The sequence below is a fragment of the Ochotona curzoniae genome, unplaced genomic scaffold, assembly GCF_017591425.1.
Source record: "Ochotona curzoniae isolate NIBS_2020 unplaced genomic scaffold, NIBS_Ocur_1.0 scaffold_3835, whole genome shotgun sequence".
NCBI classification, from domain to species: Eukaryota; Metazoa; Chordata; class Mammalia; order Lagomorpha; family Ochotonidae; genus Ochotona; species Ochotona curzoniae.
In genome coordinates, this window is record NW_024467114.1 from 12,435,776 (window position 1) to 12,454,432 (window position 18,657).

General features: G+C 43.3%; 1 protein-coding gene across 1 annotated transcript in view; it reads right to left on the reverse strand.

Annotated features, from left to right (window-relative positions):
• Positions 1-18,657, reverse strand: part of COL28A1 (collagen type XXVIII alpha 1 chain) — a 130,606-nt gene that overhangs the window by 55,940 nt on the left and 56,009 nt on the right. The window contains exons 15-23 of the mRNA XM_040964512.1: positions 17,990-18,058; positions 13,366-13,434; positions 11,050-11,118; positions 10,099-10,167; positions 8,829-8,900; positions 8,039-8,107; positions 5,995-6,066; positions 3,181-3,249; positions 2,469-2,537 (exon numbers count right to left, since the gene is read on the reverse strand). Of these exons, the coding sequence (XP_040820446.1) occupies positions 2,469-2,537; positions 3,181-3,249; positions 5,995-6,066; positions 8,039-8,107; positions 8,829-8,900; positions 10,099-10,167; positions 11,050-11,118; positions 13,366-13,434; positions 17,990-18,058 (627 nt within the window). The remainder of the gene's footprint in view (positions 1-2,468; positions 2,538-3,180; positions 3,250-5,994; positions 6,067-8,038; positions 8,108-8,828; positions 8,901-10,098; positions 10,168-11,049; positions 11,119-13,365; positions 13,435-17,989; positions 18,059-18,657) is intronic.

Consider the following 18,657-nt stretch of genomic DNA (forward strand, 5'->3'; position numbering starts at 1 on the left):
GGAGTGAACCAGTGGATGGAAGATCTTTCTGTCTCTCCTTCTCTACATTAACCTAATCTACCTTTCCAATAAAAAATAAATCTTAAAATAAAAATGACCATCACTGGGCTGGTGTCCTGGTGCAGTAGGTTAAGCCACGACCTATGATGCCAGCATAACTTATGAGTACTGCCTCAAGTACCAACTGCTCCACTTCTGACCCAGCGCAATAATACACTGGAAAAGCAGTGGGAAAAGGCAGCTAGCCACATGGGAGAATGCGATGGATTTCCATGCTACTGGCCTTGGCTCGGCCCAGTCCTGGCCATTACGGCCATTTGAGGAGTAAAATGGGAGACAAAACACAGCTCTGGCCAGCGCTCTGCCTTTCTCCCTTGCTGGCTTGGTAAGTCTGCCTTTCACATAAATAAAACAATTTGCTTTAAAAAATTGTCTTTAGAAAATACACGTCATTTAGAAAAACTTATGTGCTATTTGTCAGCAGAAGATCTCCTAAAGTTATATGACAGAAAGCAAGAACGTCTTCAGGACAGAAGAATTTTGGGCCTATCTCTAACTCAAGTGAACTGGCCACTTCACACTTTCTCCACTATTGCAATATGCTTAAGGTTAAAGCTCTAAATTTTGAGACATGTCTCAAAATCAGGCACCCATTTCTGTTAGGGCTTATACAAGAAAGAGCCAAGCACGAACAGTGACTTGTCCCTACTTAGGCAGAAAGGAAAATTGGAATCATAATTCACATTTCTGTTTTTATGTCTAACTTCCAAGCCCAAAACAAATTATCAGCAGCTGTTAGTGCTTAACCCCTGGCACACGCAGCAAGGGGCAGTAGCTTGGGGCACCTTACAGTTTACAAACTCATGTTTCCCAGATAGATCTTCCTCCTCCTTGCAAAAACTTCAGCTTGCTTGTTACTGCTAATGTTTATGGGGGAAAAGGTAGATTTTTATCAAGAGCCCCTCACAAGATTTTTACAGACAGAATTTTACCCCTCAGACTTTCAGCCATGGAGTCAAGGAATGTCCTAAAAACTCACTCTCAACTGTGTCTGTTCATCAGAAACTGAAAAGCATGCGGGACTTAGAACTTCCCAAAGTGGCATACAGAACTGAACTCAGGCACTAGAAACTCTACCAGATAACCAAATAGGTATGTGAGTCTCCTGAAACTTACATACTAACAATTAGAGCAGAATGGCTGATGGGGTGTTATGGAGCCCAGGAGATGAGCGAAATGCATGGCGGGAGGGCAGGCAGCTTTAGTACCATTTCCCACCATGCTCAGGAGGGGGAGCCAGTGGGAATACAGGCTCATCACTGCATAGACCTTACAAGGACCGCAAAGAGTGGTATCAGTAGGAAGAAAGGAGCATAGACCGTGAATTTTGAATACACAGCTGTCAAATATTATAAAAAGTGGCACACAAATACAACTGGTCCTGGTCCTCTTTTCACATTAAGAAATTCGGCATGTTCTGACTGAGTTGTCTACTTTGCTCAGGTTTCCACAAGAAGCTTGGGCACTGTGGACTTTCGGCTCTGGAAAACAGGATGAACAACTTGATTCACCTTGCCTAAGACTTTCCCAATCTTAGCCCTGAAATGCCTGCATGCTAAGAAACCTTCGGTCCAGGGGAAAACTAGGGCAGTGTTCCCCTGGTGGTGAGGACTATGAGAGACGGCAGGGCGGTGTTGGCCGAAGATCCCAACTCTACCCACAGTAAGAACCACTCCAGCTTGGATCATTTAACTGAAGAGGTTTTGCATTCCATTTCATTTAAAAGAACGACCTTGAGTGTTTCAAGTTGAAGAGTCATTGGCTTAAGAATAGGAATCCTTTTATTTGGAAGAGATTATTTGAGAAGAGAATACAGAAGTCAGCCTGAAGGCTACTTAGCAACATGCAGTTAGTAAGCGCTGATGCTGGGTCAGCCACACAGGTGTCCTGCTTGACATGCAGTTGAGTGACGAATGCTTAACTTTGCAGTCACGTACAAGGGAGTGAGCAGGGAAATACAGCTTTGTTGCCATGTAAAACCAAAGATAGGACGACCATAATTATTTTCCTTTCATTTGAAAAAAAAAAAACAAAACAAAACAAAACTGAAGGACAAACTAGCAGAAATCTTCCAAACTTGAAGTTATGGGGCAGTGTTTTGCAAAACAGATAATTTAGCCAAGGATACTAACTGAAAGAGGCCAGAGGCCATTTAACTTTTGTATCACACTTACAGCAGAAAAAGCACTAATAACTGTCAAGGGAATGAAAATTTAACCATGGCAGCTATTATGCCCCCATGTATGAAAAATAAGCTATCTGATTGCCTGGCTTCTTAAAAATAAAAAGTGGGGTAGTCCATTATTGCATTTTAATTCTTCAGCAAAAAGATTCTGCAAATAGAACCATCGACTTCTTCTATATTAAGTGCATAAGCAGGGAAAGGAAAGGAAGAGGAATAAGCCTACCTTGGATCCTCGAACAGAAAGGCCAGGTTCCCCTTTGGGCCCTGGAAGCCCCGGTCCTCCTCTGTCTCCCTGCACATTTCAAAGAAGAGACACAGCTTGTAGGTTGCATGAGAAAACCCAAGGATACGGGGAAGGGGTAGCCCCAAAGAGGTTAGGTCACCTGTAATGTGCTGAATCCATGCGACTAAGGCCTCAACACAGCCTATCTCTCTGCCCTGTACTAGAGGAATTTCTAATCTGCAGGGAATGCAACCTGTCAGTTACAACTATAACTGTTTAGAGAAGGCACACTAAGATGGTATGCGGCAATTTAGACTCAAATACTTAGACCAAGTCTGCTTGCTGATGCTCTTAAAATTGAGAAGGGTTCTTTTCAACCATTTTTGTTTGTTTCATTCTAATTCTTAGTAGATTCTTGTTAATAGATGCAATGATTTCTCACCTGCGCTGAGCTCTGTCGTCTGTGAGAGGTAAGGCAGGGTGTGGTGACTAGCTTGGAACCGGGAGAGGGGATGTGGGTTCCAGCCATTGCTCTCTGTCTCTGGCCTTTAGTTCCCTTATTTGTGAAATATCGGAGGTGAGTGGGATCAATTTTGGGGGCACTTCCAAAACTAAAATTCTAGTTCAGCCAGATCCTGATCTATATCTCTACACACATATTCCTGCAACCACCAAAGGCCCAAATAAAACAACGATTTCCAGGAAAGCCTACCTTTGGCCCAGGTGACCCAGGAACAGATGCTCCTGGCATTCCAAAAGGACCCATGATCCCTGGCTCACCCTGAAGAAGGAAAGAAACACCAGATACACCTTACGCAGAGGAATATATGAAGACTAGATCCACCAAAGCACAGACATGAATGCAGCTCTCCAGATGATACTGTGAATTCTGTTTCCAAGACCAGCATGAGAACCACTTCAGCACTCCGTTAACTGCTACTGAGGTTGGTCCATCAGCAAGGCTTCAATGCCTTTAAATAAACACATTCAATTAATTCACAATTTCAGGAAATGCTATCTCCTGTGTATCCTCTTATTCATCAGTAAAAATTAGGTCATTCATAGTGTTTCCCATGGGCATTGTATGGCAGGAACTCGGAGAGATTTTTTTTTTTGTCTAATGATAACACTATTTTCAGCTTAAGTTTTGGGTACACTGTAAAATGTTACCCTTTATGTCTTTTGTTGGTTCAAGATATATGAGTTTCCCATTGCAGGTTATTTCATGTTTTGGTTAACACATATATTTCAAGTGGAAAATTCTTTTTAAATTTTTTGTACTATTACTAAGTCTCAAAGACGTGATGTGGAGCAACGGGCAGTGCCTCTATCCCACGTGAATGTAGACCACAGAGCCTCACATGTGGGAGAAGAATCATAGCAACAGCTTGGCAAATGCAGCGGCCTGTGCTTCAAGCCTTAGAGGTCCTAGTTCACTAAGACCTAGAGCTGAGCCCCAGAAACATGAACTTCATAAGCAACCCAGAGACTCACAGTCACTACCAGCACACACAGCTATCCCCACACACCACCCAGGCTCAAAATGACTCGCTGGAGTGTAAGGAGAAAATACCAGGACTTCTCTATTTTCGCCTGTTCTTTTAAAATTTCACATATTTATGTAAATTTCATAACATGTATATATTAGCATGATACAGGTTAGCATGACGGTTTATAAATAAAGATTACAAATAAAAGACAAGTCTGTATTGGGCTCCAATCAAAATTTTACTGCCAGGGGTTTCTAATCAAAGCAGCTTGGAAGCCCCTGCCCTAGAGTAGGTTGAAGTGAACTTTATCCTTGGCTCACAACCAGTCTGTCCCGGCTGGTGAATCCTAACATTGGCACTGTTTGTTCATATCCTTACCTAGTTGTAATTCCTTGATTTTGCATCTGCACCCAGGTAGCTAAAATATTTATCTAGCCCTTTATCAAAAAGAAGTTGTTGGCAGTCGGCAATGATTATGAAGCTGCTGGGACACCTGGGGCCCATGTCCAAGTGCCTCAGTTAGCTACCCCAGTTTCCTGTTGGTGCACATCCTGGGGGGTGACGAGTGATGGGCCGAGTGCTCCGGCCGCTGCCATCACAGGCCAGGTACAAATGGAGTTCCGGGTTCCTGGACTTGGCCAGCGGAGCCCTGGCTCATGTGGAATTGGAGAAATGAAGAAGTAAATGTAAGCTCTCTCTTTTTACCTTTTAAATAAACAAACAGTTGGGGGAGAAATCAGCTGTGAACACCTATCTTAGGTGGAATGAATATTTTCATGCTGCGTTTTAACCCAACGCTCTTGGTTCTCAGATTGTGACTAATTTTACCTCTGGCTGGCTCCTGTCCTCTGAAAATGCCTGCCAGCCTCTTCCTCCGGAAGCCACTCCACAATCAGATTTCCCAGCAGGAGCCGTGTTCATCTCCCCAGCTGAGGCCTCCTACCACACTGATTACCCATTGCAAACAAGCTGAGCACACAGCCCATGGCAGCCCCATTCATGCCAGGGCACGTTTGGGCCAATCCTAAAATGTATATGTGGAAGGCTAGAGCACATGACAGTCAAGACCCGGCAACAGATAAATGCCCCCTCCAAAGATACAGGAACCAGTTACTGACTGCAACTCTTCACCTAAACCGGGAGTAACATGCAATTGGACTTCTAGACTAAATTTGTTGTGCATTTTTAAGAGGCCACTTTTAGAAAGCACGTGATTGTCTTGTTTACAATGACCCAGTGATAAAGTATGTTGCGAGTGGCTAAGACATCACAAGCAAGCACCGTGAATAAGAGCGCCAAGCTTTCAGATGCAGTGGCACTCTTCACAACGTGCTTCCCAAACTACCTGCAGCGCAGGACACTGAGCAGAGAAACGTCGATGCCAGGGACTCATCGCCCATGGAGTACAGATGTCTATGGATGGTGTGGCCACATCCGGAGCTGCAACAAGCTCACAGGTGAGCCAGGCTCACCTGAAGGCAGAAGCCTTTTGTTGTTGTTCCTACTCCTCTCTTGCCACTTCCACCTGTTTAAAAATGTGATGCTTAATCATCCAGGCTTTAAACATACCCCTTGTGTCTTTCTTACCATTAGCATCTTCCACTTGGCAGTTTTGCTTTCCTGACATATTCAAAGGGCCTCACTGTTCTTGCCCAGGAAGTCAGGAACCCCCCACTGAGCTGCCTCCCAGTCTGAGCCGAACAGGGCTGCTGTCCAGCAAACCCAGGTGATGAAGAACCAAGCTCCCCTGTGGCCCTAACTGCAGTGCAGCTTCTGAGTGGCTGTTTCTGGAGGACCCTGGCAATGGATCCTCTCTTAGAAGTGTAAGTATTTCTACGAAGATGACATCGCTTATATGACTTTTTTATTCCATCCTATTGCACTCCGGGAATTGTTCCGTTTAGACTTGATTTGGGAGGCAGGTGTTTTGTATTTGCTGAGAAGGAAACACGAAATCAAACTTGCAATGGAAATCAATTGAAACCAGACCCAATGACCATATCCCCAAAGCATCAACAAGAAAGTAAGAAACATACCTTAGGCCCTTCCGGCCCCGGAAATCCCCTTTGTCCTGGGTTTCCTTTGCTCCCCTTCTTCCCTTCATCACCCTGACAAATTCATTACAAAAAGACAGAGGTTACAGGAAGAGCGCCTCGCGGCCTGGCAATGGTTGGCCTCAGGGCCAGGTTCTCCTCGCACATCCGCTCATGCCCCGGCCCAGCCCCCTTGGGCCAGACCGGTCAGTGTTCCCCAGTACAGTGGATGACTTTAGCACTGGTAGTTCTGATCATGAGTTTAGTATGAATCATTGTTTTTTGAAAGACTAAGTATTACTGTTGCTCTTTGGGAATTCTGTCTGGATTTGTGCTTCTTTTGCACTCCTGGACTATTAACAGGTGGTGGTGAGATATTTACAGTTTCAGAAGAGAGAACCAGTCCTGAGTTTTCATGCTGTTTTGAGGTTTTGTGCTCTTTCAGTTTTGAAACATAAAATGAGGCATTTGCCAAAGCACAGCCTCGGTTCTTTGCCATCAAAGGAGGTCCATGACGATATCGGAAGGAGGGTGTTCAGGCAGAGCGGAAAGCTGCCACTGGTCATTCCCCTGAGTGGTACGGATGCATGGCAAGGCTCCCCAAAAGAACTGTGCTGCCTTTAGCTGGGATTCTGCCAGCACTGTGAAACTTCCTGTAAGGCCCTCTGCCGCCGCTGCCCAAGAGCGGGGACACTAAAACAACAAGGCACGCTCTCGAGGGTCCGGGAAAAGCCGGAACCAGACCCCTCACTGCCAAAAGCAGCTGCGTTTAAATCCTCTCCGCTGCTCCTGTCCCCATTGGCCTTAGCTTTCCTTCCTGCTTCTTTGGTCAGCTTTCTGTCACCCTTCCTCCCGTTCTTCTTCCCGTACTTTGCCCATCTCCTTTCTGCCACCCTTCTTTCCGCCCGCCCCCAATCTTTCTCATCCGTCTTCATCTATCTGTCTGTCTGTCTGTCCCCCATTGTTCGGTCTGTCCTTCCTCAGACCCTAGCTTTTACTGGCTACTTTTATATAGTTCTCCACCAATCACTTCTCCCCGTGGGCCTACTTGGTGCTACGTGATAGGCCAGCAATCCCAGCGGGCACATTAGCTTATCCCTGTGACTTCCAGTTTACCTGCTGGCGAGACCAGCTCCGCCTCCTGGCCCTGGGCCAGCCGCCATCTTCCTGCAGCCCCTCCCAAAATCCCAGGAGCTGCTTTAGCACTCCACTCCCCACATCCCTCCCTCTGGGCATGTGCTGTGTTCCCCAGAGCCAGAGCTCTGCGGGTCAGGCAGCTGACTGAGGCCATTCCCAGAGTTGGATAATAATCACCAATCCCCTTGCTTTGAGACTTGAGCAGTGGGGTCACCAGCAGAGCATGTGAGAGCGCCCCTACAACAGCTGGGCCCACACCCCAGACACCTAGGAGGTCTGCACTGGGGCCCAAGAGTTGGGATTTTAACATATGCAGGTGATACCGCTGCTGTTGTTGCTACACCTTATGATGTGACCCTGGTAGAATGTACAGGGCTAGAATTCACTCCCTATGGCCCATGAAAATTGAGCAGTGACATAGGTAATAATAATAATACAGCTGAATGTCCAAACATTAGTTACTATATCATTATCATTTTACAGTAAATAAAACCTACCAAATTAACTTATAGATCTACAACATCCTGGATGACAACAGCAGCCCGTTACCTGTAACAGTGCATAGCTGCTGAGTCATGTCCTGCCTGGGACAAGCAGCCTCTTCCTAGCCCTCTTTCTAAGAGCTTCGTGGAAGTCATGAACTATTGCAATGCCACAACTCTAAAAACCTCTCTTGTCCACTGCATGTTCTCCTTCTTCTCTGGGTCGCATTGCATTCCACCAACGCTTCCATCTTGAAGCCTTCTACCTTCCCCTTGGCTTACCTAACGGTCCTAGTTGGCTTATGCTGTATTGAATGATCTTTCTTCAGTTTCTCCCAAGCCTAGCTCGCTGTGTCAAGGTTCCCATTCACTCTCACAGTGTTGGTGATTCACTTCCCAAAGTGTATTTCACTCTGTCATTTACATACCTTGGAGCCAGGCTGTCCTCTTCCAGGTGGTCCCTCGGGGCCTCTGGCTCCTGGAAGCCCTGCTTCTCCCTGAAATGACACTGACATCTAAGATGACCTACCCCCACCCCAGCTCCACCTGTTCCTTCTGCCTACCAGTCGAGTTCCTCCCAAACAGACCAGAACTTCACCATAGCCTCAAATCTAGAGGTTTGCCAACTCAAATGAATTAACATTAAACTCCAGTTTAACCAGAGTGGATGAAATATTATGAAAAAGTACAGTTTCTTAGCCAATTTCCAAAGCAATAAGCACACTTTCTTTTGGCTCTTCGTCTACATTGGGTGGATTTTTTAAAAACAAGAAGGACCTTCAGCTCTCCATCTGCTGTTTTTCACTACTTTTATTGAAAAAGCAGCATTTCAAATGCCAACTCAAAATAATTCAGGAAATCTTTACAATGGCCTTTCTAACTGGACACATTTTCAGACTCTACTTTTGGAGGTGCAAAAAAGAAAGTTTTTTTTTTTTTAAGTTTAAATTAATGCACTTTCTAGAAAGCCTGAGAGAACTGGGTTGCTTCAGAATGCCATGGCCAGAAAGCCAGCCAGACAGAAGAGGCTGTGGCAACTTTATAGGTTTGGACTTGGTACTCTTTCTATGGCAAGAAAAAGGGAAAACGCACAACTGTGCGGTTTATTTTTTCTTAAACAGACGCTGTTTGTCCTGAATGGTTTAATCTGAGATCCTGCAGGACTAAGATCTCAATCTGACTCCGCAGTTTTTAGAAATAAGGGCTACCTGGCATTACCTTCCTCCCGGAAGCTCCGTCTTCTCCCGGTACTCCAGGCTCTCCCGGGAGCCCTATCGAGCCTGGCTCCCCCTAGTGGATAAACAGAGATTTTACTTTCCAGAAGCTTGTATCTGCAATGCACCTGTATTTACAGTGTCTTCTAAAAAAGCCTTTGAGATGAGACATCTGGTTCATAATTAATGACAACTCAATTATTTGATTTTGAGCAAGTTGCCAAATATCTCTGGACCTCTGTTGGAAATGGGGCCCAAGAGACATAATCAAGTTACCATGACTCACCAGGCTGTGCCCTACCTTAGGATAACTGATGTCCTGCTAAGGATAAGAACATGAGCACAGCACGTGCTCAGAGAGGCAGAGACACAACTGCAAGCTAAGGAAGCCAAGGTTTGAAGAAGAGAGGAAGAGCATATCTGGGGAGATCATGGCACCACAGACACTTTGATTTCCAACTTCTCACCTCTACGACAAGAAGACAATAATTTTCTGATTTTTTTTTTTTTGCAGCTGTTATGTGCGGTGCTTTGTTATATCAGCCCCAGCAAAGAAATACAGAGGTAAAATTTTAAATCTGGGCTCTGATACTACTTCCAGCTCTGACATTCAACAATTCTGTATGCTTTCACGTTAATTTATGACCCAGCCATTTAGAATGCTTTTTAAAAACACATGCCACTTTTAAGCAGTATAAAAGTGATCTTACTGAATTTGTAAGAGCAAAAGGGATTTAATTACTTGAAAGTCATCACAACTAACCTAAAAAAAAGCTAGTGGAAAAATAAAAAAGCACAGTAAACCTACAAGTAAGTTGAAGGATGTGACAAAAGGAAGAAAAAAATAAATTTGAAATATGATTCACCAGCCCTCACACACTCTCAGGATGAATCATGGAAATTATGAAGGATTAACTAAAGATCCATCCATTTCTTGGACAGTAGCTCTTGAGAACCTATCATGTCCCCCAAATGGACTAGATGAACAGAAGCCTACCCCAAGGGAACCTATTTGTTAGAGCAGCACTACCCCAGCAGAAATACCTAGTAAGCTATGCATCTAAGTGCAGCTTTTCCAGCAGGCACACGAGCAGCCATGATTAGAAAGTTAAGACAAAGAGGCGATGTAGTTAGAACACACACACACACACGCACACACGCACACACGCACACACACACACACACACACACCGCCCGCAACTGCATCTCACTAGAAAGGAAACCTCAGATCACATGAATTATTTACATGCCCACAAGCCACAGAGCCCACTCACCTTTGGACCTTGCACTCCAATTCCCATTGGCCCTCTAGGGCCAGTAGGTCCTACCTGGCCTACTTCTCCCTGGTAAGAAACAGGTATGTGAGTGTAATACCAGGTAAAAATTACATATTCCTGCCTTCAATCCCCTAAGTGCATCTTCCACCAACAAATGTAAGATAAAGCAGCTTACTGGAGTGACATCTCGTATTGCCAACTGAATTCAACTCCCAGCTGCTTCATTTTCTATCCACTGTCCTGGGAAGGCAAGGTATGGTCCAAACGCTTGGTCCCCTGTCATCCATGTGGGAGAACAAGACAGAAAACTTGATCCTGTCTTCAGTCTGGCTAAGCTCTGCCCTCTGCCTCTTGTAGATGCTTTGGGAGTGAGCCAGCAGATGGGCAAAAAATATTTTTCTCTCCCTTTCTCTCTTCAAAAAAAATTTTTTAAATAGTTTTCAAAATGTTATAATACTTTGAAACAATAACCAGCAAAACCCTAAGAACCATGCCCCTCTCCTTAAGTAACTAGGAGTAGTTCCAATTTAGGAGATCATCTGACTGCCAAGTTCATTAAGAAAAAAAAGTTATAATCAGATCTTTTGTGACTCCACCCCTTTAAGTCTCTAGTAGCTGGACTTTCTGTGAGACTGCTAGGTGGAATGAGAACTGGCCAACCAGAGACACTTCTCCCCTAGGGAGCCTCAACTGCTACTATCTCCTGAGCAGCCAGACAAGGCCTTGCAACACAGCAAACAGTAAATGAAGATTGTGGATGACTTTGTAAGGCATGAAGAATATATACTGCATTTCCCAAACTGTTAAGTAATAGCAGCAACACTTGCATTAAATAGAAATGTCTTAATTTAAAATCAATCCTGTTTACTCTTTCCCAAATACACCATCACTGACCAGAAAGCATCTGCATCAGAGATATCCTGAAGTCTGTTTTCATGTAGAAATTACCTTGGGGCCAGGGAAGCCTTGTCCTGGAGGCCCCTGGGGGCCTGGAGGCCCAATAGGGCCTTGGATTCCCTTTGAAATAAAAAATAAATAGGATTAGTATAATTAATATTTGGATAACAGTACTTTTTCTATTCTCTAAAGTGGAAGTTTAGTCCATACTCCATTATTGATCGAGGTAAGGTTTGTCCTAGGCATTGAGCAGCAAACTGCTGGATTCTGTCCCTCACACTGAAGACCAAGAATCAAGGCAGGAGGTGGGGTTTTCTTTGGGGAAAGTGGCCTAGATTATAGTTTCCTCATAGGAAATGAATGGTGTTTGTGCTGCTTCTCTCCTTATCCTAGTCTAGAAAGGTGGTCTAGGAAACCATCAGAGACTGACTTCTACTTTCAGGACACGAGGACCCAGAGCTTGACTGGATCTGAGAAGGCAACATGGCCTGGGGCAGCCGGAAGAGGGGTCAGCCTCTGCATTCAGGACTTGCCAGGGCAGAAGCACAGGAGAATCCCCATTGGTCAGATGTATTCCAGGCACAAGATGGAGCTAGCCTGTACTATCATGCAAAGGGGAGATCCACTGATGTCTGAGAGGCATGTTCATGCACGTGAACATGTGGGCTTATTTATAGTTCATGTCATTTTGTAAAACAACTGAAGTGGTCAGAACCCCATATACTTAAGGAAAATTTGCAGGCTATTTGGGAGCTATTTTAAACACGCTGTCACAACCACCCCGCCCCCAAAAATTTTCTCTTACAAACAGAGGGGTGGGAAATAGCATTTCTACTAGAGACAAGGGAAGATCAATGATGCAGAGAACACATTAGATTACCAGTGAGAAGAAAACTGAATTGCGCAAACAGGTGGAATTTCTATCATTTGCCTGAAAATCTTACACAATCATCTTGTTGTTCAGAGCAGTTTTCTTTCACATCCTTCTAACCAACAGTCATCACTTCCATAAGGATGCATCTACCTCAAAATTCTTCCTCTCAAAAGATTAAAAGAAAAAAAGATGAGAAAATTAAAGAAATCAAAGTGATGTTTTTTTGTAACCTAAAGAAAAGTCACCTCTATTGAGGACCAACATTAAAGGCCACAGGAAACCATGGCAGGGAGGTCCAGAATACACAGGCCATCTGGACATATCACTTTCTTTTCTCAACACCAGGGACACAAGACCCAGCCTGCTAAACCCTATCCACCTGCTTCTGGGATCAGAACAGGAGCTCTGCTAAAACAAGCAGATCAACCACAAAGCTTGATAATGCTTGGTAGTAGAGTCAACCCATGACCCTTGAGTAGTTAAAATATCCAGCCCTTGATTTTTAGCTAAATATTTATTTACTGGTTTCTCTTGGCTTCTTCCACATTGAGATCCTCCTAACGTAGCATACTAGCAGCTCTGCCAGGGGCAGCCAACTTTTCTGTTGCCCAGGCCAGGGAAATCAGCATATAGCTCCTAATGAATTAGCAGAAAGGTTAGAATAAAGTCAAAATTAGATGTCAATCATACGATATGTAATTATCTCCTTTTTAAAATTCTTTTTCTATTACCTTAGATGAAGGAAGAATTAGCCATTCTCTAGGCAAAAGACAATTCAGATCTTAATTTTATATTTTAATCAAACTGCCTTGCTATTTTTGGATGAAGATATTTAACATAAATCTGAACGTGCTGGTCACTACGTTAAATAACACTTTGTAGGGAAACAATCACAAACAACAACATATGGTATTGCTTTAGTATCTCCATTTTATCTAACACAATTAGCCAACTACTTCAGAAATGATCAGAATTTGTGCTGAGTTCCAACCACAAACATGAAGGCATCCTCAGAGATCTCTTTCTTCTGTGGTTGGTTTCTACTTGGCAGAAGGCCCTTTAAAAGAAGTTACCGCCAGTGCTGGCCCTTGAATGTAAATACCTTTTTGGCTGGTGCGTGGCCAGCAGTGAGGGACACATTACTTCCCCAGCATGACAGAGAGGAATGTAGTTACAGACTTTCAAGGGGGAAAAGAACCTCCTACAAACCAACAGGTGAATTGACCACTCTAAAGGGAACTCAAAAGAAGAACCATTATTTCCAAACCCTTATCCTGTTACTAGGCTTTATATTAAAATTCAAAGATCCAGAAATACACCATCTGTTTTTTGAGCTTTTGAGAGGTCTAAAAAAAATGAGCTTTCATCCTAAAACCATGTTACCGTGGCCTGCGTTCACTGCTGTGCTTCGATTCAACTTCACAGCCAAAGATATCTGCAGGATTACACTCCAGGGTTCTGTACTCAAGATAAAGGAAGGGAGCATGAATTACCTGTTCCCCTTGACTTCCAAGTCCGGGGATGCCCATCGGCCCTGGTGCTCCCACAGTGCCCATGTCTCCCTGTGTGCAAAGTCAGAGATCGGACAATAAAACAAAACCTCATTCCTTCACACTTTACTAACCAGGTATTACATTCAAATGGAAAAATTATAAAACTTCATCTTAAGAGTTCACACTAACAATTTGCCAGAACAATAAGTAACGTATTTGCTGTTTTGTCCGTACTGCTGATCTGCATCAGCTTAGAGTTATCAATCATTTTGTTCAAAATTCGTTTTCCCTACATTGTGACATAAGCATTTCCTGTTAGAATCATAATAAAATATTTAAAAGTATAAATTTTACTAGAAATAGGAAAACTGAAGTTTGCAACATAAACTATTTTTAAATCTCCTAATTTCCTTAAAATACATTTTTAAATTTAAGAAATAATCAAAGGTTAATAAAGCAATATTAAAGAACTTCACTGTTTTTCCTTTCATGAAACAAATTGGTAAGACAAAGAGAGAATTACCAGCAAGAACAATGCCGTCATTCATTGTGTCCTTCTACAAATACTGCTAAGTGTCCATTACATGCAGAAACCATTCCAAACGCTGAAGAACAACAGTGGTCCAAACAGCCCCAAATCTGTCTCAGTAGACTTTACATTTTAGGAGGAGAAATAGGAAGGAGGGGTAGGTTTAGGAGGAGAAATGTAAGACAGAAGACATACATAGTATGCTGAATAACGTTGCATGCTAAGGGAAGCACATTAGACAGGCAATGGCAACTCCAAAGTGGCCCAAAGTGCTTCATGGGTGAGAATAAAGGATCCCAGCTATAAACTGAAAGAATCAGACCACTGGGTTGGTGCAGCATGCTAATCCTCCACCCTGTGGTGCTGGTATCCCAAATGGGTGCCAGTTTGTGTCCCAGGTGCCCCACTTCTACACCAGATCTCTGCTTATAGCCTGAGAAAGCAGCAGAGGATGGCCCAAGTGCTTGGTACCCTGTACCCACCTGGGAAACCCAGAAGAGGCTCCTGGATCCTGGCTTCCAATCAGCTCAGTTCTGGTCATTATGGCTACTTGGGGAGTGAACTAGTGAATGGAAGACCTTGTCTCCTCATCTTTCCTTCTCTTTCCATAAAAGCTGCCTTTCAAATAAAAATATGCAAATCCTTTAAAAAAATAATCTAGAGGAAAAGCATTGCAGGCAAAACAAATAGTTCAAAGAAGTGGCCTGACATGTTCCTTATGACCAAGGGCTCTCGAATACGTGTAACACAGCAAGAGTTAGGATTGTGGTTGGCTTCTTTTTTGTAAAGGTGGTTTATTGCTGTTTTTAAATATTTATTTATTTGAAAGTCTTTAAAATAAAAGCCCCCCCCAAACCACTAAGTGATAAACTAGCCAAGTTCTATGTGACAGGACTCCAGCTCTGAATCAGAACTGGATCCTATCAAATATTCCTTCCATTTATTTCCATCAAGAACTGCTGCCAAGTGAAACACTAAAAACAACCTTCTAGAGCGTGTCTTACGTGGCTCTGATACACTTTTATAATACAGGAAGTAAAATCGAAGGATGCATTTTTGTTCATCAAAATACGTTATTTTTAGCCCAAACACTGGCAAACTAAGGATCTGGCTGCCTGCCTGTTTCTACAGGTAAAACGTCTTTGAAATCCAGGTGCACCTGTTCATTTATGTATTTTGAGAGGCTGCTTTCGCACTACCAGTTCCTCCATAATAAAAGTAACTCCATAGAAGTGTCTCAAGGATCTCAAACCAAAAATGTTTACTACTCAAGTGTTGCAGCAAAAGTTTGCCAATCCCATCACAGTCTAAGTACGCTCGCCACTGGAAGAAGCGTACTGCTGCAGGCCTAGCTCTCAGTGGTCCACTGAGAATCGACCTGTCGATGGCATTTGATAGATCGGTCCCTCACCTTGCTGAACCTCCCTTCACCTGCTCCTTGGCTGCTCCTTCCCATTGCTATTGCCGCATCTTTATCTATTTCTTCTAGTGGTTGCAGTACATGAAAGACTCAGTCATCAAAGCTTCTCCTTTATTCATCTACTTGTAAAGCCACCCCACCATGACTTTATACCAAGGGTTCCCAAATTGATGTCCCCAGCCTGGCACTCTCCTATCTAGTGGATATGTCCCCTGAATGGGGCACCCCCATTTTTCCATTCTCACCCTGGAACACACAACTGTTAGTACATACAACTCCACTCTGACTCCACAAACCCAAGCATAGCTACTGTTCTACAAATGCTTAGTCACACAAAAGAGAGACCCGCCTTCTGTAAGGTGTGATTTACATAAGTGCTGCTTTGTTATATGTGTGTACAATATGCCTCATTATAGGGATGATACGGAGCTTATCATGGAGTCACAGACACCACAGTCTCCAAATCCAATGCTCAACATCAAAAGGAAAGGAAGAAAGCAGGACGAGGAGTGGGTTGGACTTCGTAAGGCAACAGCAGATAAAAGCTTTGCTATGTGATCCTGTCCTGATGCTTCCAAGTGTTTTCTTTGCATGAGCTCCAGATGGAAAAACACAAATACCATGTCACAGCACCCTGGAAAAAGTTAATTTACTGAACTGCTAGAACAGTGGCTCTGTTGTATTCAGTTCTCGCTGCTCTAAAGGAAGAAAGAGCATCTTGCATATATTTTTGGAGTATTTTGGAGCTGCAGTTAGAAAAAGAGCTGAACTACTTGAAAGAACAAATGACATGGCATCAAAAAATGTATTTAACTCACTCTCACTATTTTTACTACTTAAACCGATATCAAAGAGCAACAACCACCAGTAAAGTCATTATAGAATGAAACTAACACATGAGAGAGCTATGAATATCAATCATTCAAAAAGAATGCATCTCATATAATGACATGCTCAGAAGCTGATGTATAAATGGCTCCACAGTGACGAGAGATCTTCGGCTCTGTGCATGTCTTAAACCACCTCCCCAGGCCCACCCTGACCGCCCGTACTTCCCTCTGCTCTTTTGGTCCTTCTTTCTTAACCCCCAGTGGCTTCTATGATCATAAACCTCACTTCCACTGCTGCTCTGGCTATCCTAGGCAGCTATTGTAAAGAAAACAAGCAATTAGCAGGAGATCAGCAAGGCGATGGCTGGTGGGCAGGATAAGGGCAGTGGTGCTGAGCATTTACAGTCTTATAGATCAGCAGCACCAATAAGGCTGCACTACCATGGAGCCGGGCCAAGGCCAAAGGAAACCTCATGCAAATCATGCCTGACACAGAGAAGCAACAAACACCACCCGGGTCCCTCAGAATGGCCAACCTGCCTCCTTGACCAGCTAACATAGGGAAAAAATTCCCCGACTTCGATGTGACACTCCCTACAACTTTCAAGATTACCTTTGCTTTCTGATAACATCCAAACCAGAGTCATCTTGAATGTTTCTAAAATAAGTGGCCACTGGCTCAAACTCTACAAAAAAACCCTCATGTCTCATTCTCTGAATTCCATTGGTTCCCCATAGTAAGTGTGTCTCCTCTGAAATAAGCCAACAAACTTTCATCAACCGCAGGTGTCTTCATGTGGATGTTGGAGGCATCAGCACTAGTTTTCTTAAATGAGTGCCTCTATTTCAACCCTAATGTTTAATAAAAATATTTGGTTTACTTGAAAGTCAGATTGAGAGAGGGAGGAGAGAAATCCTCCATCTGCTTGTTCACTCCCCACATGCCCAGAGTGGCCAGAGCTGGATCTGTCCAAAACCAAGCGCCAGGAGGCTTTTCCAGGTCTTCTGCAAGAGGTCCACGGGCTTGAGCCATCCTCTGTTGCTTTCCCAGGTCAAAAGCAGAGCATCTGGGACTCTAACAGGTATCCATGTGGGATGCCAGTGCTGCGCTCAATGACTTAGCCTGCTCTGCCACCATGCTGGGCCATTTTGATCTCATTTTTAAGTCATCCTTGAGTATATGGACATGCACTCCTAATGGGGTCAGGTCTACAAGTCTTTTTATAAAGATTTATTTATTTTTATCGGAAAGTCAGATATACAGAGAGGAGGAGAGACAAACAGAAAGATTTTCCATCTGCTGATTCACTCCCCAAGTGGCTGCAATGGTCAGAGCTGAGCTTATTTGAAGCCAGGATCCAGGAGCTTCTTCCAGGTCTCCCACTTGGGGGTGCCGGGTCCCAAGGCTTTGGGCTGTCCTTAACTGCTTTCCCAGACCACAAACTGGAAGGCAACTGGAGCAGCTGGGATACAAACTGTCGCCCATATGGGATATTGGCACATGCAAGCCAAGGATTTTAGTCATTAGGCTACCACACTGAGCCCAGGTCAACAACTTTTTGGAACTATTTTTAAAACTAGGAGTGCATGTCATTTGCTTTCAAAGTTGTTTTGTTGATGGTGCAAGTCAGTGGAACTGAAACCAAAATAATAAGTGAAACATTAAATAATGATATTTGCCTTATCATAGTTTGTGCTACATAATGTGTTTTGCATAAATAAACAAGATGTGTAGTTAGTTGGATACTTTTGTGATATTGTTGCACTGTATGTAGTTCAAAAATGTTCACAGATACAGAAAGTTTGTATTGACATTTTTCCTACTGTGCATCCTACGTGTGGTACCTTGTCGCCTTTGATTGACAGGCCTTGTACTCCCTGTGGGCCAGCTGGTCCTTCAGAACCTTTTTCGCCCTGAAAATGAAACATAGGAGAGACATTATTACAACCATCATCCAGATTTTAAATCTGTTTGCCTTATGCTTAATGTGAAGTATGCTGTAAACGACTTTATAAATTCAACATCTAGATTTGCTATTTACTACAAGTGGGTAATTCTAACTGATTCTAATAGTGGAATTTGAAAAAAAAAAAAAACAAAACAATTAGTCCTACTCCTTATCTGGGAAGCGGGCAGTTCAAGCAAACACATATGTAGCATCATGGAAGATATAAAGCTCAATTTCTGATCTCAACAGAAATTTCTGGAAATGGTGGAACCTCACCAATCATAGAGTATAGCTAACTGGATAAAGCCTCTTTTCCGTATTATTGGAAAATAATTCCATATTATGTGGAGATATAATAACATAGAATGCATATTATTATGTACATAAATGCAACGCATCACACAGGAAACATCATAGTAATATATGATCTAACATTTGTAAGTAGTAGGTAATTCACTAAGTGTTCTGTTCCTAAATTTATAAAAGTTCATTCAAAACTAGGGTTAAAGAATTCAAAGAAAAATTTTTAGGTGTGCTTCTAGAATGACATGAGCTAGGTGAATG